The sequence below is a fragment of the Pleurodeles waltl genome, chromosome 3_1, assembly GCF_031143425.1.
Source record: "Pleurodeles waltl isolate 20211129_DDA chromosome 3_1, aPleWal1.hap1.20221129, whole genome shotgun sequence".
NCBI classification, from domain to species: domain Eukaryota; kingdom Metazoa; phylum Chordata; class Amphibia; order Caudata; family Salamandridae; genus Pleurodeles; species Pleurodeles waltl.
In genome coordinates this window covers 1,772,478,446-1,772,501,816 of record NC_090440.1, presented here as the reverse complement: position 1 = coordinate 1,772,501,816, position 23,371 = coordinate 1,772,478,446, and the positions used below count along the sequence as shown (strand labels likewise).

The window sequence follows — 23,371 nt, the reverse complement described above, 5'->3', positions numbered from 1 at the left end:
CGGGGGTAATTGCCCAATCTGCCCACTGGTGGGCAGAACAACTTTGGCCCCATTTATTTGGGGTGGGGGTATGGCCATACCCCCAGCCTCTTATTTTGGAGAAAAAAAATTCTCTGGTGGGATTCGGGGCAGATGGGCCTTCCAAAAATAGGCCAATCTGCCCCTAAGGGGGCCAGTTATGGCCAACAGTAATGTGCCCCCATGGGGAGCGACCCTTGCCCAAGGGGCTGTCCCCTCCAAACAAAATACACACATACAGACACACCAATCCATGGTGTCTAGAGGTTTCTGGCCCCTTTGGGGGCAGAATGGCCTAACAAAAATAGGCCGATCTGCCCCAAGGGGGGCAGAAATGGCCTAAAAATCATTTGCCCCCCTGGGGAGCGGCCCTTGCCCAAGGGCTGCTCCCCTTATGTGCAAGTAAAAAAAAAAAAAATCCCTGGTTTCTAAGGTGGGGCAGAAATGGCCTAATAATAATCCCCATCGCGCGCTGACGTCATCAGATGCGGAGGGGGAAGGGGAAGCGATTCCCCTTTCATCCCTGCCTAGGGGAGGGGGTTGTCTGGCCATCGGGGGCTCATAGCAGGGCGAGACCACCTCGTCCAGGGCACAGAATAGCATGAGTTTATCTTGCCTTACATTTGAAACTGTGGCTCGAGGTATTCTGTAGCTTGGTTAGTGTACCTTCATCCATTTTATGGTTCTGAGCAATATTCTACCTGCCACTATTCTCAGTTCCTCTTTCCATATATCCCAGGCCCCATCTCCTGTTTGTATCCCAGGGCCCTGGTCTGGATCCCCTTCTCACCTGCAGTTTGCAAAGTCCCTTATCTTTCATTGTAATCCCATGTCCCCATCCATTTTTTTTTTTTTTTTTTTTTTTTGATGGACTGGCTAATGGGGTCTTAAGTGGTGGTTAATACTTTGATATTTAGTGGAACTGGATGGGTCTGTTCAGTGATGTAATCGGTGATTCCTGGTCAAACATGTGCTGCATATGGTTAGTTTGGTTTATTGTGATTGGCTTATATTGTGAATGGTGCTCTGTGTTGAATAGGAGTTGTTGCATTATGCAAAGAAATCCATTTAGTCTATTCACTTCTAAGGTGCCAGACTGCAGGCCACCAAGATGGATGTACTGTAGCGCGGCTCTGCTTGCCGAAAGGAAAGATCCAACCTCAAATGCTTATAAGTGCCCCCCATATTGAAGTAAAACATTCCGTTTCAGTTGGCCAGACCTGTGCAGTACGCAGAAGGGTGAAAATTGTCTTCTGTGCTGGCTTCTGTGCTAGAGCTCTGAGACTGAGTGAAAGAGTCTGCACGGAGGGCTTAGAGGATGTGGCTTACCTCACCTGTGGAGGCCTGACGAAATGGCATGACATGTGGGAGAATTTGAATGGCTGTTTCGGCTCCGGACAACTGATTGCTGGTAATAGGGCAGCGTATACCTTCTTTTAGTGTGGCGTCTCGGTGCCCCTTTGCACACCGTCTGTGAACGAATGCTACCAGTGCTTAGGATCCTTGAAATAAAAACAATGGGAGACCAGTCAGCTACATATTGTATTGGTGGGTGGTGTAAAAAGTGTGCCTGCAAGGCTTGTTAGAGCCTGGGGGCAAGGAAAAAAAGCCGACCAAGAAGGATTGGGCCCATGTGTCGTGCTAACTTGTAGTATTTTGAATGCCTCTGGACGTGTAGGCTTTGGACCTGCTAGTCTACCCCTCTCTAGCCCCAATCTTACAGCAATGGTGTTTGGTCAATGTGTGGCGGGCACCCTACCTGCAGATAAATTGCACACAAATGTTGGTGTCCCTCTCCCATTGGAGGCCTGTTTATAGTCCCCTGGAGGAGTGGAGCCTACTCAGAGGATATTGCCAGAATGTTTCAAAGAGAGCACCCTTTCACTGCTGGTCACTTCTCCAGGTCACTAAGTCACCCCTATGGCAGGCTCTTTCAGCCCAAAGGGCATGCTGGTCCCTGGGTGTGAAGGCACCCCTGCAAGAGCAGTGGTGCCCCAATGACTTCCAGTTCCCTTGCACTAGACTTCTTAAGTGCGGGGAAGCAGTTTTACCCATGTACAGGCCTAGGCATATTTATATCAAACATGTTGGAATCATAACCCAGTAGTAATGCCAGTATTGGTGGAATGATTCCAGGCACTCTGTGGGCTCCTTAGAGGACCCCCAGTATTGCTTCTACCAGCCTTCCAGGTTTGGCTGGCAGCTCAAGCTGCTGCCACCCTTCAGACAGGGTTCTGTCCTCCTGCTGCATGATCAGCTCAGGTAGGTGAAGGCAGAACAAAAGATGTTCTTTGGGAGAGAAGATGCAACACCCCATCCCTTGGAAATAGGTGTTACAAGACTTGGGAGGGGTAGCCTCCCCAAGCCACCAGTTTGCTTTGAAGGGCACATTTGGTGCCCTCCTTGCATAAACCAGTTTGCACCAGTCCAGGGACCCCCGGTTCCTTCTCTGGCACGAAATTGGACAAAGGAAAGGGGAGTGATCACTCACCTGTCCATCACATCCCAGTGGTGGTGCCCAGAGCTCCTCCAGGTGGCCACTCGATTCTGCCATCTTGAAAGCAAGATGTGCTGAGGCCCCTGGGAGCATCTGGGTGGCCAGGTCAGGCAGTTGACATCAGTGACCCTCTCTGATAGGTGGTCACCGTGCAAAGTGACCAAACTCCCTTTTAGAGCTTTTAGGGACTCCCTTGCGGGTGGGTCCCCAGATTCGGCATGCGAGACTCCACCAGAACTCCCCTGCATCAACCTCTTCTGCTCCTGGTCACCAGAAGCTCAGCTGGACACTTCAGGAACCAAACAAGACTGCAATTCCTGAGACATCCTTGCCTTGCAACATTGTTTCTCCAGCTCCTTCCAGCAACTGCAACATTTCCACAGCTGTGCATCTTCTCGGGTCGACAAGAATTCAGCTGCACCATGAAGCAAGAACAAATCTCCTCTGGAATGAAGGAGCCACTCCCCTGCATCTGCAGGCACCTAAGGCAACAACGTCTGGCTGCATAGGTCTGCTCTCTGGAACTACGTGAATCCTGCAACACAAGTGGTGGGTCTGAATGGTCCCCTCTCCCTTTTTTTCCAACTTGGGGGCCGTGACCCCTATGCCTCTCCTTGTAGGACGGAATCCCTGTGCACTGCAACTCTTGCAGCAACCAAGGCTTGTTGACTACTGCTCTGAGGGATCTTCAGACTCCAAGTAGCCTCTGCCTCCAGCACTTCATCCTTGCAAGGACAGTCTCTCCTCTGCTGCTCCAGCAATGTAGCCTCACTGCAACTTACTGTGCCTGCTGCCAGTGAGGGCTGTGACTGCTTTTGCTGGCTCTCCTGACTGCCGAGGGTCAGCCCGGACTCTCCTCCCAGTGTTCAGTCCCCAGGGCCTTGCTGGTCCTCTTCCACCGTGCAACTCCTCTTATGCCCTGGTTTCCATTTGCCATGGCGTGTTGGTGGTCTTCCGAACTGCTGACCCCGTTGCAGTCTGTCGACCGGCGTGAGATATCTTCTGCACGAGTACGGGGACTCCTCTGCAGCTGGTTTTCATCCTCCTTCGTCAACACAGATCTTCACCCACAGAAGGAAGGGCAGTGGCTGCCCTGTCTGAACAGTCCATTGTGAACTGGACTCTGTCCCCATCTTTTGCAGGTCCTTTTCTTCCAGAATCCATCTTTGGGTTCCTCTGGTCCTGTTCTTGCAAAGTTCCTTTTCGAAGTCCCCTTGTTAGCCAATGGGAAAACCAGGTAACTTACCTCTGCTGTCCTTGTCGCTTAGGGTCATCTGAGTACTCACCTCTTGCGTTTTCTGAGTTCTCCCAGCTCCTGACTAACTACTCCATATTCTTGGGTGGAGGACCTAGCTTCTCATTCCACTATTTTGGTATATGGTTTGGACCTTCCCCAGGGCCCTAGCTTTTTTCTACTATTTCTTACGTATGCTTGTTGGTTCTTACACTAATTCCTAACCATTACTATATTTATATTTAGTATGTACTACTTCCAGTTGGAGGACTGCCTATAAGTAATCTAGTTTTAGTGTTACAATGGTAAAGTACCTTTATTTTTGTAACCCTGTGGGGTTTCTTTCATGTGTTATAAGTTACTGTGTGACTAGTGTGGTATTGCAAGTGCTTTACACTCCTCCTAGATAAATCTTGGCTGCTCATCCACAGCTTCCCCTAGATAGCCCTGGTTTCCTAGATCCTGTTACTAACTATAAGGGGTTGCCTGTACCTGGTATAAGGTGTAAACACCATAGGTGTCCGCCACACACCAGGCCAGCTTCCTACAGTTATGAATTATGCCAGCCCCTGCCCTTCATAAGCTGTGACTTGAAAATGCTGGCAGAGGTGCTCTGGGACTGCATTCTCCCTCTTCTTTCTGAGCTGCTTTTACTGAATCAGGTAGGGTTTACACAAGACACATCCACAGCTCACAGTTTTTGCACACTGCCTGCAGTGTTACACATCCTAGAGCAAGTACTGGAGGCATCAGCAGTGCTCCTTGATGGCGTCAGGGCATTAGACTTCCTAGAGTGGGAGCATCTATTTACTGTACTCGGAAAGATGGGCCTCAGGAAGATGTATTAGTTGGATTAAACTAATGTACAAACTGCCCACGGCACGAATCAGTAGAGCTCTCTTCACTTACAATTAATTGAGTTGCACGGCAGAACTCCCACTTCCAGTCCCCTGCCTTCTCCCCCTCCCATCCTTTATGTGCCCACAGTGGACCACCTGGCAACCACGTTGACATTACTTTGAATATGTGATCCTGTATGCTACTCGTCAACTACTTTATCCCACTGTATGTGGACGAGATCACCTTTTACATTGGGGACCACAAAGGTCACCTCAACACATTAAGCAGGAATTTAAAAGATTCAGTGGCATTTCAGAAAGGACCGCTAGGATGGCATGGTCAAACTTCCCACCTGAGCCTCCCTCACTTCAGAAGCTAGGAAAAGTGTTGGAGATAAAAATCAGCAACCATTTGCTGTCACCAATTTATAGCTCTCTACTTGAGGAGGCCCCTCTGCATCTCCTTCGGTCAGGCACAGTTGGGCTGATGACCTGGGGCGAAGAGATAAGACTGTTTGGACAAACTGCTGTACCCAGAAAAAGCGGTTGGTGCCAAGAAGTAGACAGTTGGTTATTCATTTTAAGTTCCTACATAGGCTATATTATACCCCCTGGTAAATGTGAAAATGTGGCCTGCATGAGAATTCCAACTGTAATAGAAGTATAGAACCCGGGACAGAATTCCTGTAATTAGCTTGAAATTGTAGCATGGTCTGAATTTACTGGGGAATAGTGCAGGCAGATATGTAGGCTGACTGACACAGTAGTACCAATGGATGCTAAAATTGCACTGCTGGGCTGGGTGAAGGACCTGCCCATTGCAAGAAGACAGTTTGTTTCCTTAGTACTTTTACTGACTAAGCACCATGTAGCTTGTTGGTGTGGCAGAGACGGACCGCCAAGCCAGGAGGGATGGTTGTGGTTTATCATATATTGCAACAAACTGTTTGAGATTTGTGCAGCACTATTAACATCCTGTTCCAGACCCAGAAACGTTTGCTACCCCCTCAGACCTTACTTGATTCGAAGCCAGGGAGAACCTGATTCCAACATTGTGGGTTGACAGTGCCGACTCACATGGATGATTATGCAGCATTAGTGGTTCCCCAAGTTTTTATGAGGAATTTCGAAGTGGTAGCTGATGTCGGATGAATACAATTTATCTCTTACTAATAAAGACTAACCTGTTCTAAATACAGGGAGAAGTACGATTTTGGAAATTGTTGCACTGTGTAACAAATGTGAAACATGATGTTTTGCTTACGTGCTGTAATATATGTATATCAAATATTTAGAGTATACAACAGACATGCATGTGAGTGTCAAAGCTTAATGTGGCCTTCAAAGGTGTGCTGTTAAGTTGAAATTCAAAAGACAAATAATGTTTGTTGGCTTGTACCCTTACTTTGTAAGGATTTTTGTGGTATTTGGCTTGCTGTTATGTGAAGTCGTGGCTGCCTGTGATTGTGTTTTATGATGGGTGTTGCTCTGTACTGTTTTCTTCCAATGGTATGGCAAGGTGGGGTTAGTAAATTGTGTATGTTGATGTATTGAGTGGATTGATGGTGTGGTATAGTGTGAGGATTGTTTACAGATGAGAGATATTTGTTAAACTTATTGCCTTCTAGCGAGGTGTTTGGAAGACGTGCAGTGTTAGCACAATGTTGTGTGGATCTGTAAAATGCGATGTTGAGGCATGTTATATGGTGCAGTGTTAAAGTATTTCATAAAGTGATGGCAGTATGTAAGGTTGTGAACCATAGATCTGGGGTGATGTTAGTTGTATTTGTATTTTGCGGGTACAAAGTGCACTGGGTTATGTGTGTGTTTGGAGGTCATGAGCATGTTTTCAAAATGAATTATGCAAATTATGTTGATGTCCTTGCATGTGGCAAGTGTTGTGTGTTACGGAATCAGGCACAGTCTGCTGTACTACTTCATAATGATGACGGGCCTCCCCATAATGCAAGTTCTTGCTTTTCATGTTGTAGTGTTATATTGTATGGTTACAGTGGTTTTGACAAGCCCTTGTAATGTGTGATGCTACAAACTGTAATTGTGTAGTATGCTTATGTTGTCTGAGACTGAAAGGTTTGTAGGTTAGTGGGCTTTGTTTTGAAATGATTGCTGAGGTGAGTGTTTTTGGGAGTGTAGTGTGTACATGAAGGTGTTTTGTCTAATGAAGAGCGAACAGTACTCAGGCTAGCTAAGAGTGATGTGGGAGTTCCTATGAACCAAAGAGGCACACTTAATATGTTCCATGGTCCTGTAGGAGAAAAAGGAATAGTGTGTGTGTGTGTGTTCTATAGAGGTGGGCCATGAACTCAGCTCGCAGAGTTTTTCCCGCTCCACTTACAGCGTGGATTTGCGAAAAACACAGCAGAGTAGTTTTTCTTTTTTTTTTCCTCGCTCACCAGTGTTAAGGTGGCGACCAAAAGCAAAGAAAAGCTTACCCCAGACCACCTCCAGGCAAGATTTCTCAACGCGGGCGGTCATGGATGGTCGCTACCGCGTACGTTGAGAAACTTTCTGTTCACTTGAGGAAGCTGCTGCGCAAGTAGATAATCTACTCAAGTGGCAGAAAGAAGTAGCACCTTTTTGTGCTGTGCATGGTGCCATTCTCACTGATTTTACAGCGCAGTACAAACACCCAGTGCTAAAAATCAGCACGATCAGCGTGACCTAATGCTCTTTACGGCTTGTGGAACTCTGCGTAGCTCAGCAGAGTCTTTTTTGTCACTTCACGGACTTCTACGTAGAGGAACTCCGCGAACAGCTCCTTGGCCTGGTGTTCTTGTGATATCCTAAATCAATAATAAATAAATCCAAAATTTTAGTGGTTTATATAGGTCACCTGACCCAAGATGGCAATGTCTGCTAACTATATTACATGATTTAGTCATTGATTTTTAGTAGAGATTCAGAGCATTTGGAAAACATCCTCCATTTCATGTTCAATATTCATTGAGACTGCAAATGTTGGTCAATTTTGTTTTAGGAATGTGTGTTTTGTTGGAGTATAGATAATAAGACATTAAATTACCATATAATAATTATTGATTAATATAATTATATTATTATGCTGATTTTATGATATGCAGGGAGAAGGCACGGATTAAAAAATACATTTTATAAAACAAAAAGGAAAGATGTCTTGCCGCACAGACTATGAAGAGCAGGGTTTTACAGCCTGCAGAGGTTTGGATGCAGGGTTTGGCCAGAGGGGCAGTAGGGGTTGGCAGATGGTTTGGTATATGATGGAGAGAAAAAAATCCAAACAGCATCTAAACAGAAAACACAGTTAAGGTGAAGTTATGGTTGGCTTTGTTGCAACGCCTTACTGTATGTTTAAGAAAAATACAAATTAATCTAAAAAACACAGTTAAAGTTCAGTTATGGTTCTAAATTGCAACCACAAAACTACTGAAATGCGCAAGTAATGGTTAGGGCCACAATCCAGAACCTGCACAAAGTCATGAAAAAATCAAAACTCGCCTACTAAATGCACCCCACCTCTTCACTTATGCCCTCTTTGAAGGATTTGAATGACACTCAAAGTATCAAGATTAAGCTAAACATGCTGTCTACCTAGAGTTGTGCAGATCTGTGAAACTGCCAGTTATTAGATTTTTTGATTTTCTAATTCCCCACCGTCCCACCTTGTTGATCGACATAAAACATGAGATTAATGCACTGGTCTTAACTTGCTCAGATCACATTTCTGGTAAATTACAGGTTTTAGCTAAATAATTACCTTTTGACAGCTTATCACTTTTTTTTACTGTGCCCTTCCCCACCTATGATGGGTCTGCCCACATTTAAAAGTGCGAAGGTTCTGCCACGTTTTGTATAAATTCGCCAAGAGACACTAAAGTTAATGCAAATCAAAAAAACAGCTTTTCAGCTATCAAGCTATCTCTAACTTTTAACCGTTTGAATCCCGACCAGCACATTTTTGTCACGATACTTCCTTAAAAAAAATTACTTAATAAATTTACACCAAACCATGCAAAGACTCCTGAGAAAAGTTCTAACTTTATGGCAAGTTTCGTGTACTGCCGTGCATCGTTCCCGCCCCCCCTTCTCCCCCCCCCCCAAATAAAAAAGACAAAGCAGAGGTTCCTACAGGAGTTAAAAAAGGAAACTTTCATGCCGATCTTAAACAGTATTAATGTTTTTTTGCTAAGATTTGTGCAGATTGGTTAAAAGGTCGCAAAGTTATTAGCAAACCAAGTAGGCATTGTCAATGCAGATCAGTCTGGGTTTAATGTGCTAACACTGCAATTCATTAGCTTGCAACACATGGGAGGGAGTCAGTAGGTGCAAATAGAGAGGGCTGTATTTGCAAAGTAGTCCCTCTTGCAATTCAGAGCACACACTGTAGTGGAGGTGAAAGCAAACAGCCAATAGCATCAAGCAAGAGATGAAAATGCCACTCGGCTGAGCCAACATTTGCTTGACAAAGTCTGAGGCTTGAAGGAAGCTGATCGAAGAAAGACATGGCTGAAGGGGGCGACCCAGACCCCACTCTATACTGTTAATATTAGATTAGTTTGACAGCTGTGGTTCCAAACACAAACCTAAAAATGGCTTTTAAATGGAAACTTCGACTTAGGTTACAATCCAACAGAATCTCAAATGGCACTCATTAAAAACTACCTGTGGTTTTTGAATATTGCGTCACTGTTGACACCATTAATAACATAACTCATTTATATGGATTGAGTATCACTGTGAACAAGTAGTAAAGAACATGTAAAGAGGAAAAACTGCTAGAGTTACTCAATTGTGAAAATATTATTCTGTTTCAATATGATTGCGCTGCCACTTTCTCCTATAGATGCTTTTGTGAAGGATTACTTATGGAGCACTTGTTGCATTTTCACGGATCACTTGTACTGTTGTAAAAAAACAATGGTTTGTGGCGTCTGTGAAGCCTTCAGAGCTTTTTAAGGTTCATCTTTGACATTTGGAAGTACTCTGCAATGGGATAAGTTGTGGTAAACTGTAGACATGACTCACATTGTGTCTTAGTTTTATCTGTAAATGTATGTCCGTGATAAAATATTTTAAAAGTGGCTTTTTGATCTTTGAGTATATTGTACATCATATTCAGTTCCTGGTGAATTAAGCAAAATATTCATCCTTTTTGCTAAAAAAAAAAAATAAGCTGTACAATAGCATCTATCTACGTGCACTGTTACTGTTAAATCCTTAGGCTTGCCTATTTTGTATTGCATCATCAAAGGAACACCTATTTTTCAGTCATCTAAGAAGCATGAAAAGTGACCTACATAATTTAGGATGAGAGGACTGTTGTGAAATCTTGGCGCCTTAACCCTGTTCTATGCTAAGCTGCTCTGTTCCATATAGAGATTGATTATGTTTTGCTGAACACTGCAAATGTGGATTTGTATGAATTCACGCTGTTTTCATTATTGTCGTAATTAGAGTACTTATTGTTCTAGGTCTGCAAATATTTTCTTGATGCAATTGAAAATAACAAATATGGCTGGTTTTGGGCGTGTCCTGGTGGTAGAGACAGTTGCATATATCGTCACGCTCTTCCTCCTGGATTTGCACTGAAAAAGGACAAAAAGAAAGAAGAGAAAGAAGAAGAAATTTCACTGGAAGATCTTATTGAAAAGGAGGTATTTGTCATTGATAAAATATTGTGATTGCTTTTGTTTAAGCTGATTTCGCCAGACTGTCGAAATGTTAAGTTATAATGGAGTTACAGCCTGTCTACATAGTATTTAGCACCAAAATCGAGTTGGAGTACACAGAAAACGAAATTTATTGTGACTATTGCAAGCTTATATTAATATTTCATGTTCCCTTTTCTTTACACAAAACGTTCCTTTCTCATACCAAAACGTCTGCTAAGTCCGGCAAATTCTGCATTATTTCCCTTGGTGCAAGTAGGGTACGGGATAAAGGGGCAATTGTTTTCCTGAAGTGAACTTTGACCCTTCTGCCTTCATAAAGATTATTTCTGGATCACCTAATTAGTATTAGTAGTGACTTTGCCCCATACAGGAGGATGGGTTGGAGATTACTTATCTTTTACAATCTTCTAAATGAGAATTTACTCATGGGTTTGCTCAGAGGAGGAACTGGTAGCAGTAATCGTTGCTTCCACCTTCACACCCCACCAGGCCCTCTTACCAACAATTATGCTCGTCTTTGGTGTGAGAATAGGTAGGAGCTTCACAGCCTTTATATTTTTCCCTCCAGTGTCCATGCAAATCTCAGCCACAAATGTACAACTTTCAAGATTGGTGCTCAAAATAAATTGATTGCCTCTTGTCTCTAGACCCTAGTACACCAGTCACTTTGAATGCGGAACAGTTGGAAAGGGGTTGAAGGAGCGAACCTTTTGGAAGGTTTCTCCAATGCGGACATCAGCTTCACAAATGTGTGGATGATATGTAGCTGAACACTAAGATTGCAACATGGATAGTGTTAATACACTTGTCCAGTGCCTCTTCAATATCAGCTTGTGGGTATCACATATGAAATTAAGAGTTTAATTAACCAACAACTGCGTTTCTTCTACCGTTGCTTAACTGCTTTATGGTCCTCCAGCCAGGCAAGGGTTGCAAACGGCCGTAAACACCATTTGCACAACACAGGGGTTCGAAGATTTAAGGTAGGCCCTAATCCCTCTACCTGGTTCTCATGTTTCTTGTGAAGCTCAGTGAGGGAGGCTGATCAGTCTATTGTTTCCTCCCATTCCAGCAAGAAATTGGCGTAAAAGACTGGGTTACAAGGTTTGTGGGAAGGTCTAGTAGTAATACCTTGAGTGGTTTAGGTACTACTGCTTCTTGATTGCTGGCTCCAGAAAGATGCTTTCAAGGGAAGGCTGCTGGAACGTATGTCAAAAATACAGTTGCTAAGTTCATTTTTTACTCATGTTCGCAAAATCAAACCGTAAGCCAGCTCAGAGATTTCCCTTTATTGGGTTAGTGATGGACACTTCTGTTAGTCTTTTACCATTGGAGAGTATTCGGAGAGGTGATTATTTATTTTGTACTCTATAAGACAAGTCAGGTAGTACTGTTTTCTAAGATTAATGGGCCACCTGGTGGTGGTGTAGTTCCTCAAGTAAGACTGCATCAGGAATCATCAAGGGAACCTGACACATACAACAGTGGCAAATGCAAAAACAACAAGGTGATGGATGGAATGCTTTAATTAATTTCAGCCACTTGCAATCACTTAGGCAGCATCCCAAACCACTGTTTTTCATGCCACCCCAGTTTGGACCCAGCCGTATGCAAATATGGGAATATTCCAACCCGAACTGCCAGGATGCTTGTTTCTGGTCCAGGGAGGACCTGGCTTGGCAGTTTGGCCTAGAATGTTCCCATGGGGAGGAAGTTCAAGACTGATTTGCATATGGTTGGGCCCAAACTGGGATGAAATGGTGGGCAAAAAAATGATGGATCGGGATGCAGCTTGAGCGATTGTTAGGGGCTGAGACTAATTCAAGCATTCCATCCATCACCTTGTTGTTTTTGCATTTCTCACCCTTAGTGCTCCAGGTTTGCCCAGGCGTGGGTTCTGGGCTCATTGTGCAACTGGATTGAAGCTAGCCTGGCTGATAAGGGGTGTCCCCAGTATACTTTTTTCTGGTCCACATAGGACCTGGCCTGGCAGTTTGGCTAGCCTGTTCCCGTGGGGAGCAGGGTAAAGATGGGTTTGCATATGGCTGGTCCAAACTGGAGTGGCATGGAGGGCAAAACAATGATGAATTGGGATGCAGCTACGAGCGATTGCCAGTGGCTGAGATTAACTCAGGCATTCCATCCACCACCTTGTTGTTTTTAAACTCAACGGTGAGATAGAATGTTTGCTAGATGCAGACCTAGAACCTGTTGGCAAGACAGGCATTTCTTTTCTAGACTGGCCGTGCAAGTGTGTTGAGTTGCCTCCCTTACAGCATGGAAATCTTATTAGGAAGATCTGAATCATAGGAGCCATTCATCAGACATTAACCCTTTCGCTGATAGGGGTTTTCCCTAAAAATGGCATTCATGAACGGTTTGCTGTACTAAGGTCACCATCTTCCTAGCTTTCAGAAACATGCAGAGATGAATCAAAAAACTAAATTGTGTACCAAAAGTTGTGGCATTTAACCTACTTCCAGTTTGTGATGAAAACTAGTGTGAAACCAGTGGGTGATCCAGAAAAGCAATAGATTACTGAAAAGTATACACAATTCCGAATTCAGCAAGTGCTCATATGTTTAGGTCCTTCAAGGTTTTCCCAATTAAAATAACTATTACAATAAAGAACTATTGAAAATAAGTAGGAAAAAAACGGATATTTGTGACATTTTCATCTATACCTTTTTGTCATAATATCTGATTGATAAAAGCAATATACCATTATGTCCGCTAGATCCTTCTGGTTGCAGGGATATATAGGGTTTGTAGGTTCTCCCAAGAACCCAAGCTACCCAGAGCAAACAACTGAGCTGCACCACACAAAGGCTTATAATTTAGTACCAATTCCTATAGAGTAATAGGCATAGTGAAAAATGGGTATCAAGGAAACGTATGTATTTCTGATAGGAGCACAAGATATAGAGTTTAGGAGTAGTGGTTATTTCTACATGTCTGAATTTGTAGGTACTCGTACTAGCGTATGATTTGGAGGGTATTTTTCACAATGTCATCTTTCTTATACACTGGTTTACTTCTGAAAGGCAGAAATGCAGTGGAATCCAATTTATAATAACAAATATTCTACTATTCTATGCTCCTACAAGTCTCCCAATAAAAATGGTACCTCATTTGTGTAGGTAGGCCTAGTGCCCGGGACAGAGAGCCGCCCAAAACACAACATGGACACCGCATTGTTTGCAAACAAAACTAACCCTCTTTTTCCATTGTGGGTAACTCTAGAATTTGAACCCTAGTTCAATTGCCACCTAGGGAAACCTAGCCATCCTTTACATTCTTGAAAACTAGCCACATAAGGGTTTCCAGGTTGGGCTGACAGGTGTGGCTCTCACCACATTTAAAAAAAAAATACAGAATCCATTGCAAACAACAAGCTTTGACCAAAAAAAAAAATAATAATAATAATAAGCACTCTCTGTAGGTCTCTAGTAAATGGTACCCCTAGTACCTGGGGCCTATGGTGCTAAATAGGGTCCCTAAGGGCTGCACAATGAATTGCCCCTTTCTAAGGGACCCCTTACCAAGCACATGACTGGCTGCCATTGCAGTCTGTGTGTCTTGGTGCAGACAAAAGTGAAAACACCACATGGCACACAGCCTGTGTGCCATGTTCAGTAATACTTGATGCAATATATGTAAGTCACTGATTCCAATTTTAGATTTACCAATACAGGCACCTAGAGGGCACCTTAAAGGTGTCCTCTAAAAGCCTACCAGCCTCTGATGTGCTCACTGACCAGTTTCTGTCAGCCTGCCCCCTGAGACAACATTCTGTACCCCTAGGGAGAGAGCCTTCTGCTCTCTGGAGGTCCAGAACAAAAGCCTGCCCGGGAAGAGGGTGTAACACCCACTCCCACAAGTTAACCTGCGGATAAGCCTTTCTAAGGCAGCGATCCTCAAAGCTTAAAGGGCTGCCGACTTTTAGATGCTAATCTGTTTCCCCTCACAAGAGATGGTATACATAGGAATTCTGGGACATGGTTATGCCCACTTCCCACAGGAAGTGGACATATAGGACTCCTAGTGGCCCCAAGGGTCAGTAACCCATTAGCTACTACACTACACACCCATAGTGCCTCCACTCAAGATCTACCATGAACAGCGGACCTGTTCTCCAAAAACTCAAAAGAAGGGACGCTGAAGCCTCTGGAACCACCAAAAGCGGACACCTGAAGTCACCACTGCACCCACTGTCTCCGACCCATGATGAAGTGGGCCACCACTCTGTGTTATGAGTTAGCTAGTAAACCCCTTCCAGGGAGCCTGAGGGCCTATTCCTCTAGAATCCACTACCACAATATGGATCAGAAACCGCTCTTTTCCATACATCCCTTTTCCATCCATCTCTAGGGTCATGAGGCTCTAAGGAACTTTTTGTGCAAATGCTGCATTAAAAGGTCTTCGCTTTCTTAAACTAGGTACAATTCTTTTTGATTATGCCCAAGAGCATCAAGAGTTGCGACTTTTGTTTACCTTGCTACTTACTTCATTCTAACCTGTAACTGTTCATAAAGATCGTGTAAAGCAGAATTAATGGTTGCTTTCCCTCGTTCTGCTTTGTAGAAATCTTCATTAAAGTCATAAACATCCCTTGCTCCCCTCTGGCTTCTTTTATTGGATGTGTTGTATAAAAACATTGGACATTTAATCGTAATCTCCACTACTTTGCTTAAAAAAGAACAACCTAAAATTTGGAAAATCTTGCCTGTGATAGACTTTCAGAGGGTACCTCGAAACATCAGGACTCTTTGGACCCTACTCCTTCTTTTGGTATATTGACATATATATTTATGAAGTGTTAGAATATTTCACCAGTATGTACAGGGATTCACTATCAGTTTATTACTTCACGGATGATTCCTGTCAGGGCCTGTGTAGGAAGCTGGCTCTCTATCTGGTGCACTAAAAAGAAGTACACCATGTAGAGCGTCCAGTGGATCCCCAGTTGGTTTGCTAAGGCAAAAGTAGATAGTACTAATGCTCTAGTTTGTGGTACTGTGGGCGAGCAGTTAGGCTTATCAGAGGGTAGTGCTAAGCATTTGTTGTACTCGCAGAGGAAATATAAAGGACACGTACTCCCCAAAGAATAAATCCGAGACCAAATTAGAACAATTTAACACTTCTTTTTATATATGTTTCAAACCCAAAAATTTAGTAATCTGGTAAGTAGATTTACAAGCTTAAATACTTGGCAGTTTCAAAAATCAACACAGTGCAATTCTCAACACAGGGTTAACAATGATTTATGAAGCCAATCTCAGAGTTAAGGTAAGTACTGGGCACTGATCACTACCACACCAGCAGGTCACTCCGGGCGGGCAGCCGGGTGCAGGGGGTGCAGTAAGGCGTTTGGTGCCCAATGGTTTCCTATGGGAGTTTGGTCCTCGTGAAGACAGGCTGCAGGCTCTGGCTAGAAAGCCAGTCAGGGGCAACAGGTAGGTAGTAGACTTGAGGTGCTCAGGAACGTAGGTGCACCTTTGCTCCTTCTCTCGAGGCCGCAGGGCGACTGATGCAGGGGTGTCTTTAGGCATCAGGTTGCTTCGTCTGGGAGGGGTTCCGGCGTGTTGAAACTGCAGGTGTTGTCAGGGATTCCACCGGGGTGGGGGGGGGGGGGGGTGATGGCAAGGGGGAGAGGGGCAAGGTGGACTCTACTTCAGGGAAACCAGGGGACGTCGTTGGCACCAGTGACCCACACCAGATGGGGTCAGGGGAGACTGGTTGCTGGAGATGTCTGGTTTTCTCTCACTACAAGGCTGTGTGAGATTGGACCTGTGTGCATGCACCTAGTGGGAGTCCAAGACAGGTGAGACGTAGTACTCTGGACAGCTGGAGAACTTTGCTGCCACTGTTGGTTGGCTTCACCTCGGGTCAGGTACAGAGGTCGCTTTGGGTGTTGGGTCTTTGCAGTTCCAGAGGCCGCAGAGTCCTTTCTTGTGACTTTGTTGTAAAGCATAGCCACTGCTCACTGTAGTCTTGAGTCTTTATAGAAGGCAGGCAGTCCTCCTGGGTTTCTTGGAGACTCAGTTGCAGGACGAGTGGTCTCTTAGCCAGAATCTGTCGAGGTCAGCAGGCAGGCCGGAGGGGCTTGTACTGAGACAGCTGCTGCTTCTTTTCCCCATCTGCAAGTGAGACTCCTCTGTGTCTGTCTTTGTAGGTAGTCAGGATCTAAGTTCTAGGGTTTACGGGTGCCACCTAAATACTCAATTTAACGGTGTTAGGGGAGTGGCAGGTGTGGTAGCCAATGGGCTGCCCACCTTTGGGTTGACTACACCCTTTGTAAGGAAATGCCTCCTTGGCATGGTTGCCCCCTGACTTTTTGCCTTTGCTGATGCTATGTTTACAATTGAAAGTGTGCTGAGGCCTGCTAACCAGGCCCCAGCACCAGTGTTCTTTCCCTAACCTGTACTTTTGTATCCACAATTGGCAGACCCTGGCATCCAGATAAGTCCCTTGTAACTGGTACTGCTAGTACCAAGGGCCCTGATGCCAAGGAAGGTCTCTAAGGGCTGCAGCATGTCTTATGCCACCCTGGAGACCTCTCACTCAGCACAGACACACTGCTTGCCAGCTTGTGTGTGCTAGTGAGGACAAAACGAGTAAGTCGACATGGCACTCCCCTCAGGGTGCCATGCCAGCCTCTCACTGCCTATGCAGTATAGGTAAGACACCCCTCTAGCAGGCCTTACAGCCCTAAGGCAGGGTGCACTATACCATAGGTGAGGGTACCAGTGCATGAGCATGGTACCTCTACAGTGTCTAAACAAAACCTTAGACATTGTAAGTGCAGGGTAGCCATAAGAGTATATGGTCTGGGAGTTTGTCACACACGAACTCCACAGCACCATAATGGCTACACTGAAAACTGGGAAGTTTGGTATCAAACTTCTCAGCACACTGATGCCAGTGTACATTTTATTGCAAAATACACCCCAGAGGGCACCTTAGAGGTGCCCCCTGAAACTTAACCGACTATCTGTGTAGGCTGACTAGTTCCAGCAGCCTGCCACACTAGAGACATGTTGCTGGCCCCATGGGGTGAGTGCCTTTGTCACTCTGAGGCCAGTAACAAAGCCTGCACTGGGTGGAGATGCTAACACCTCCCCCAGGCAGGAGCTGTAACACCTGGCGGTGAGCCTCAAAGGCTCACCCCTTTGTCACAGCACCGCAGGACACTCCAGCTAGTGGAGTTGCCCGCCCCCTCCGGCCCCGGCCCCCACTTTTGGCGGCAAGGCCGGAGAAAATAATGAGAATAACAAGGAGGAGTCACTGGCCAGTCAGGACAGCCCCTAAGGTGTCCTGAGCTGAGGTGACTCTAACTTTTAGAAATCCTCCATCTTGCAGATGGAGGATTCCCCCAATAGGGTTAGGATTGTGACCCCCTCCCCTTGGGAGGAGGCACAAAGAGGGTGTACCCATCCTCAGGGCTAGTAGCCATTGGCTACTAACCCCCCAGACCTAAACACGCCCTTAAATTTAGTATTTAAGGGCTACCCTGAACCCTAGAAAATTAGATTCCTGCAACAACAAGAAGAAGGACTGCCCAGCTGAAAACCCCTGCAGAGGAAGACCAGAAGACAACAACTGCCTTGGCTCCAGAAACTCACCGGCCTGTCTCCTGCCTTCCAAAGAACTCTGCTCCAGCGACGCCTTCCAAAGGGACCAGCGACCTCTGAATCCTCTGAGGACTGCCCTGCTTCGACGACGACAAGAAACTCCCGAGGACAGCGGACCTGCTCCAAAAAGACTGCAACTTTGTCTAAAGAAGCAGCTTTAAAGAACCCTGCAACTCCCCGCAAGAAGCGTGAGACTTGCAACACTGCACCCGGCGACCCCGACTCGGCTGGTGGAGAACCAACACCTCAGGGAGGACCCCCGGACTACTCTCCGACTGTGAGTACCAAAACCTGTCCCCCCTGAGCCCCCACAGCGCCGCCTGCAGAGGGAATCCCGAGGCTTCCCCTGACCCCGACTCTCTGAAACCTAAGTCCCGACGCCTGGAAAAGACCCTGCACCCGCAGCCCCCAGGACCTGAAGGACCGGACTTTCACTGGAGAAGTGACCCCCAGGAGTCCCTCTCCCTTGCCCAAGTGGAGGTTTCCCCGAGGAATCCCCCCCTTGCCTGCCTGCAGCGCTGAAGAGATCCGTTGATCTCTCATAGACTAACATTGCGAACCCGACGCTTGTTTCTACACTGCACCCGGCCGCCCCCGCGCTGCTGAGGGTGAAATTTCTGTGTGGGCTTGTGTCCCCCCCCCGGTGCCCTACAAAACCCCCCTGGTCTGCCCTCCGAAGACGCGGGTACTTACCTGCAAGCAGACCGGAACCGGGGCACCCCCTTCTCTCCATTCTAGCCTATGCGTTTTGGGCACCACTTTGAACTCTGCACCTGACCGGCCCTGAGCTGCTGGTGTGATAACTTTGGGGTTGCTCTGAACCCCCAACGGTGGGCTACCTTGGACCAAGAACTGAACCCTGTAAGTGTCTTACTTACCTGGTAAAACTAACAAAAACTTACCTCCCCCAGGAACTGTGAAAATTGCATTGTGTCCACTTTTAAAGTAGCTATTTGTGAATAACTTGAAAAGTATACATGCAATTGAAATGATTCAAAGTTCCTAATGTACTTACCTGCAATACCTTTCAAACAAGATATTACATGTTAAATTTGAACCTGTGGTTCTTAAAATAAACTAAGAAAAGATATTTTTCTATAACAAAACCTATTGGCTGGATTTGTCTCTGAGTGTGTGTACCTCATTTATTGTCTATGTTTATGTACAACAAATGCTTAACACTACTCCTTGGATAAGCCTACTGCTCGACCACACTACCACAAAATAGAGCATTAGTATTATCTATTTTTACCACTATTTTACCTCTAAGGGGAACCCTTGGACTCTGTGCATGCTATTCCTTACTTTGAAATAGCACATACAGAGCCAACTTCCTACATTGGTGGATCAGCGGTGGGGTACAAGACTTTGCATTTGCTGGACTACTCAGCCAATACCTGATCACACGACAAATTCCAAAATTGTCATTAGAAATTGATTTTTGCAATTTGAAAAGTTTTCTAAATTCTTTAAAGTCCTGCTAGGGCCTTGTGTTAGTCCCTGTTAGCATTTCTTTTAGAGTTTAAAAGTTTGTTAAAAGTTTGAATTAGAACCTAGAACTAGTTGTAGATTCCTAAAAAGTATTCCAACTTTTAGAAGCAAAATGTCTAGCACAGATGTGACTGTGGTGGAACTCGACACCACACCTTACCTCCATCTACAGATGAGAGAGCTAAGGTCACTCTGTAAACTAAAGAAAATAGCAATGGGCCCCAAACCTACCAAAGTACAGCTCCAGGAGCTTTTGGCAGAGTTTGAAAAGGCCAACCCCTCTGAGGATGGCAACTCAGAGGATGAAGATTGTGACTTGGAGGGAAATTCCCCCCCTCCAGTCCTACTTAGGGAGAGCAGGGCTACTCAAGCCCTGACTCCACAAATAATAGTCAGAGATGCTGGTTCCCTCACAGGAGGGACCAACAACTCTGAAATCACTGAGGATAGCTCCAGTGAAGAGGACATCCAGTTAGCCAGGATGGCCAAAAGATTGGCTTTGGAAAGACAGATCCTAGCCATAGAGAGGGAAAGACAAGAGATGGGCCTAGGACCCATCAATGGTGGCAGCAACATAAATAGGGTCAGAGATTCTCCTGACATGTTGAAAATCCCTAAAGGGATTGTAACTAAATATGAAGATGGTGATGACATCACCAAATGGTTCACAGCTTTTGAGAGGGCTTGTGTAACCAGAAAAGTGAACAGATCTCACTTTGGTGCTCTCCTTTGGGAAATGTTCACAGGAAAGTGTAGGGATAGACTCCTCACACTCTCTGGAAAAGATGCAGAATCTTATGACCTCATGAAGGGTACCCTGATTGAGGGCTTTGGATTCTCCACTGAGGAGTATAGGATTAGATTCAGGGGGGCTCAAAAATCCTCGAGCCAGACCTGGGTTGACTTTGTAGACTACTCAGTGAAAACACTAGATGGTTGGATTCAAGGCAGTGGTGTAAGTAATTATGATGGGCTGTACAATTTATTTGTGAAAGAACACCTGTTAAGTAATTGTTTCAATGATAAACTGCATCAGCATCTGGTAGACCTAGGACCAATTTCTCCCCAAGAATTGGGAAAGAAGGCGGACCATTGGGTCAAGACTAGGGTGTCCAAAACTTCCACAGGGGGTGACCAAAAGAAAGGGGTCACAAAACCTCCCCAGGGGAAGGGTGGTGAGACAGCCAAAAATAAAAATAGTCAAGAGTCTTCTACAGGCCCCCAAAAACCTGCACAGGAGGGTGGGCCCAGAGCCTCTTCACAAAACAATCCTGGGTACAAGGGTAAAAACTTTGATCCCAAAAAGGCCTGGTGTCGAAACTGTAGTCAGTCTGGACACCAAACTGGAGACAAGGCCTGTCCCAAGAAAAGTTCCACTCCAAACTCCAATCCAGGTAACACTGGAATGGCTAGTCTCCAAGTGGGATCAACAGTGTGCCCAGAGCAAATCAGGGTCCACACTGAAGCTACTCTAGTCTCTGAGGGTGGGGTGGATTTAGCCACACTAGCTGCCTGGCCTCCTAACATGCAAAAATACAGGCAGCAGCTCTTTATTAATGGGACAAGTGTAGAGGGCCTGAGGGATACAGGTGCCAGTGTCACCATGGTGACAGAGAAACTGGTTTCCCCTGGCCAATACCTGACTGGAAAAACTTATACAGTCACCAATGCTGACAATCAAACTAAAGCACATCCCATGGCAATGGTAACTTTAGAATGGGGAGGGGTCAATGGCCTGAAACAGGTGGTGGTCTCCTCAAACATCCCAGTAGACTGTCTGCTTGGAAATGACCTGGAGTCCTCAGCATGGGCTGAGGTAGAACTAAAAACCAATGCAGCCATGCTGGGTATCCCTGAACTGGTGTGTGTAAAAACAAGAGCACAATGCAAGGCACAGGGTGAAAAAGTAGAGCTGGAGTCTGGAAAAATGGCCCAGCCTACCAAGAGAAAAGGAAAGTCAGTTGGGAAACCAACTGCAACACAGTCAGAAAAAGGGAACCTCTCTTCTCAGGAAGAAGTTCTGCCCTCTGAGGGAACTGAGCCTTTGGAGCTTGAACCTTATCAGGTTGAGCTCTTAGGCCCAGGGGGACCCTCAAGGGAGGAGCTGTGTAAGGGACAAGAAACATGTCCCTCTCTTGAAGGCCTTAGGCAGCAAGCTGCTGAAGAGTCCAAGGGCAAGAAAAATGGAACACATAGGGTCTATTGGGAAGATGGACTCCTGTACACTGAGGCCAGAGACCCCAAACCTGGTGCCACTAGGAGAGTGGTAGTGCCTCAGTCGTTCAGAGAGTTTATTCTGACCTTAGCCCATGATATTCCCCTTGCTGGGCATTTGGGACAAACCAAGACGTGGGAGAGGTTAGTCAACCACTTCTACTGGCCCAATATGTCCCAGAAGGTTAAGGAGTTTTGCCTCTCCTGCCCCACCTGTCAATCCAGTGGTAAGACAGGTGGGCACCCAAAGGCCCCCCTCATTCCACTTCCAGTGGTGGGGGTCCCCTTTGAAAGAGTGGGTGTGGACATAGTTGGTCCACTGGAACCTCCCACAGCCTCAGGAAATATGTACATCCTAGTAGTAGTGGATCATGCTACTAGGTATCCTGAAGCTATTCCCCTTAGGTCGACTACTGCCCCTGCAGTAGCCAAGGCCCTCATTGGTATCTTTACCAGAGTGGGTTTCCCTAAGGAGGTGGTGTCTGACAGAGGTACCAACTTCATGTCAGCATACCTAAAACACATGTGGAATGAGTGTGGAGTGACTTACAAATTCACTACACCATACCATCCACAAACTAATGGCTTAGTTGAGAGATTCAACAAGACATTAAAAGGCATGATCATGGGGCTCCCAGAAAAACTCAAAAGGAGATGGGATGTCCTCTTGCCATGTCTGCTTTTTGCTTACAGAGAGGTGCCACAGAAGGGAGTAGGATTCTCACCCTTTGAACTTCTGTTTGGCCACCCTGTAAGGGGACCACTTGCTCTTGTTAAAGAAGGCTGGGAGAGACCTTTTCATGAGCCTAAACAAGACATAGTGGACTATGTACTTGGCCTTCGCTCTAGAATGGCAGAGTACATGGAAAAGGCAACCAAAAACCTTGAGGCCAGCCAACAGCTCTAGAAGTTTTGGTATGACCAAAAGGCTGCACTGGTGGAGTTCCAACCAGGGCAGAAAGTCTGGGTTCTGGAGCCTGTGGCTCCCAGGGCACTCCAGGACAAATGGAGTGGCCCTTACCCAGTGCTAGAAAGGAAGAGTCAGGTCACCTACCTGGTGGACCTGGGCACAAGCAGGAGCCCCAAGAGGGTGATCCATGTGAACCGCCTTAAGCTCTTCCATGACAGGGCTGATGTGAATCTGTTGATGGTAACAGATGAGGATCAGGAGGCAGAGAGTGAACCTCTCCCTGACCTTCTGTCATCAGACCCAAAAGATGGCTCAGTAGATGGAGTGATCTACTCAGACACCCTCTCTGGCCAACAGCAAGCTGATTGTAGGAGAGTCCTACAACAGTTTCCTGAACTCTTCTCCTTAACCCCTGGTCAGACACACCTGTGTACCCATGATGTGGACACAGGAGACAGCATGCCTGTCAAAAACAAAATCTTTAGACAGTCTGACCATGTTAAGGAAAGCATCAAAGTGGAAGTCCACAAGATGCTGGAATTGGGAGTAATTGAGCGCTCTGACAGCCCCTGGGCTAGCCCAGTGGTCTTAGTCCCCAAAACTCACACCAAGGATGGAAAGAAAGAGATGAGGTTTTGTGTGGACTACAGAGGGCTCAATTCTGTCACCAAGACAGATGCTCATCCAATTCCTAGAGCTGATGAGCTCATAGATAAATTAGGTGCTGCCAAATTCTTAAGTACCTTTGACTTGACAGCAGGGTACTGGCAAATAAAAATGGCACCTGGAGCAAAAGAGAAAACAGCATTCTCCACACCTGATGGGCATTATCAGTTTACTGTTATGCCCTTTGGTTTAAAGAATG

General features: G+C 45.8%; 1 protein-coding gene across 1 annotated transcript in view; it reads left to right on the top strand.

Moving 5' to 3' along the window:
- Positions 1 to 23,371, top strand: part of ZC3H15 (zinc finger CCCH-type containing 15) — a 158,524-nt gene that overhangs the window by 64,880 nt on the left and 70,273 nt on the right. The window contains exon 6 of the mRNA XM_069225774.1: positions 10,057 to 10,239. Within this exon, the coding sequence (XP_069081875.1) occupies positions 10,057 to 10,239 (183 nt within the window). The remainder of the gene's footprint in view (positions 1 to 10,056; positions 10,240 to 23,371) is intronic.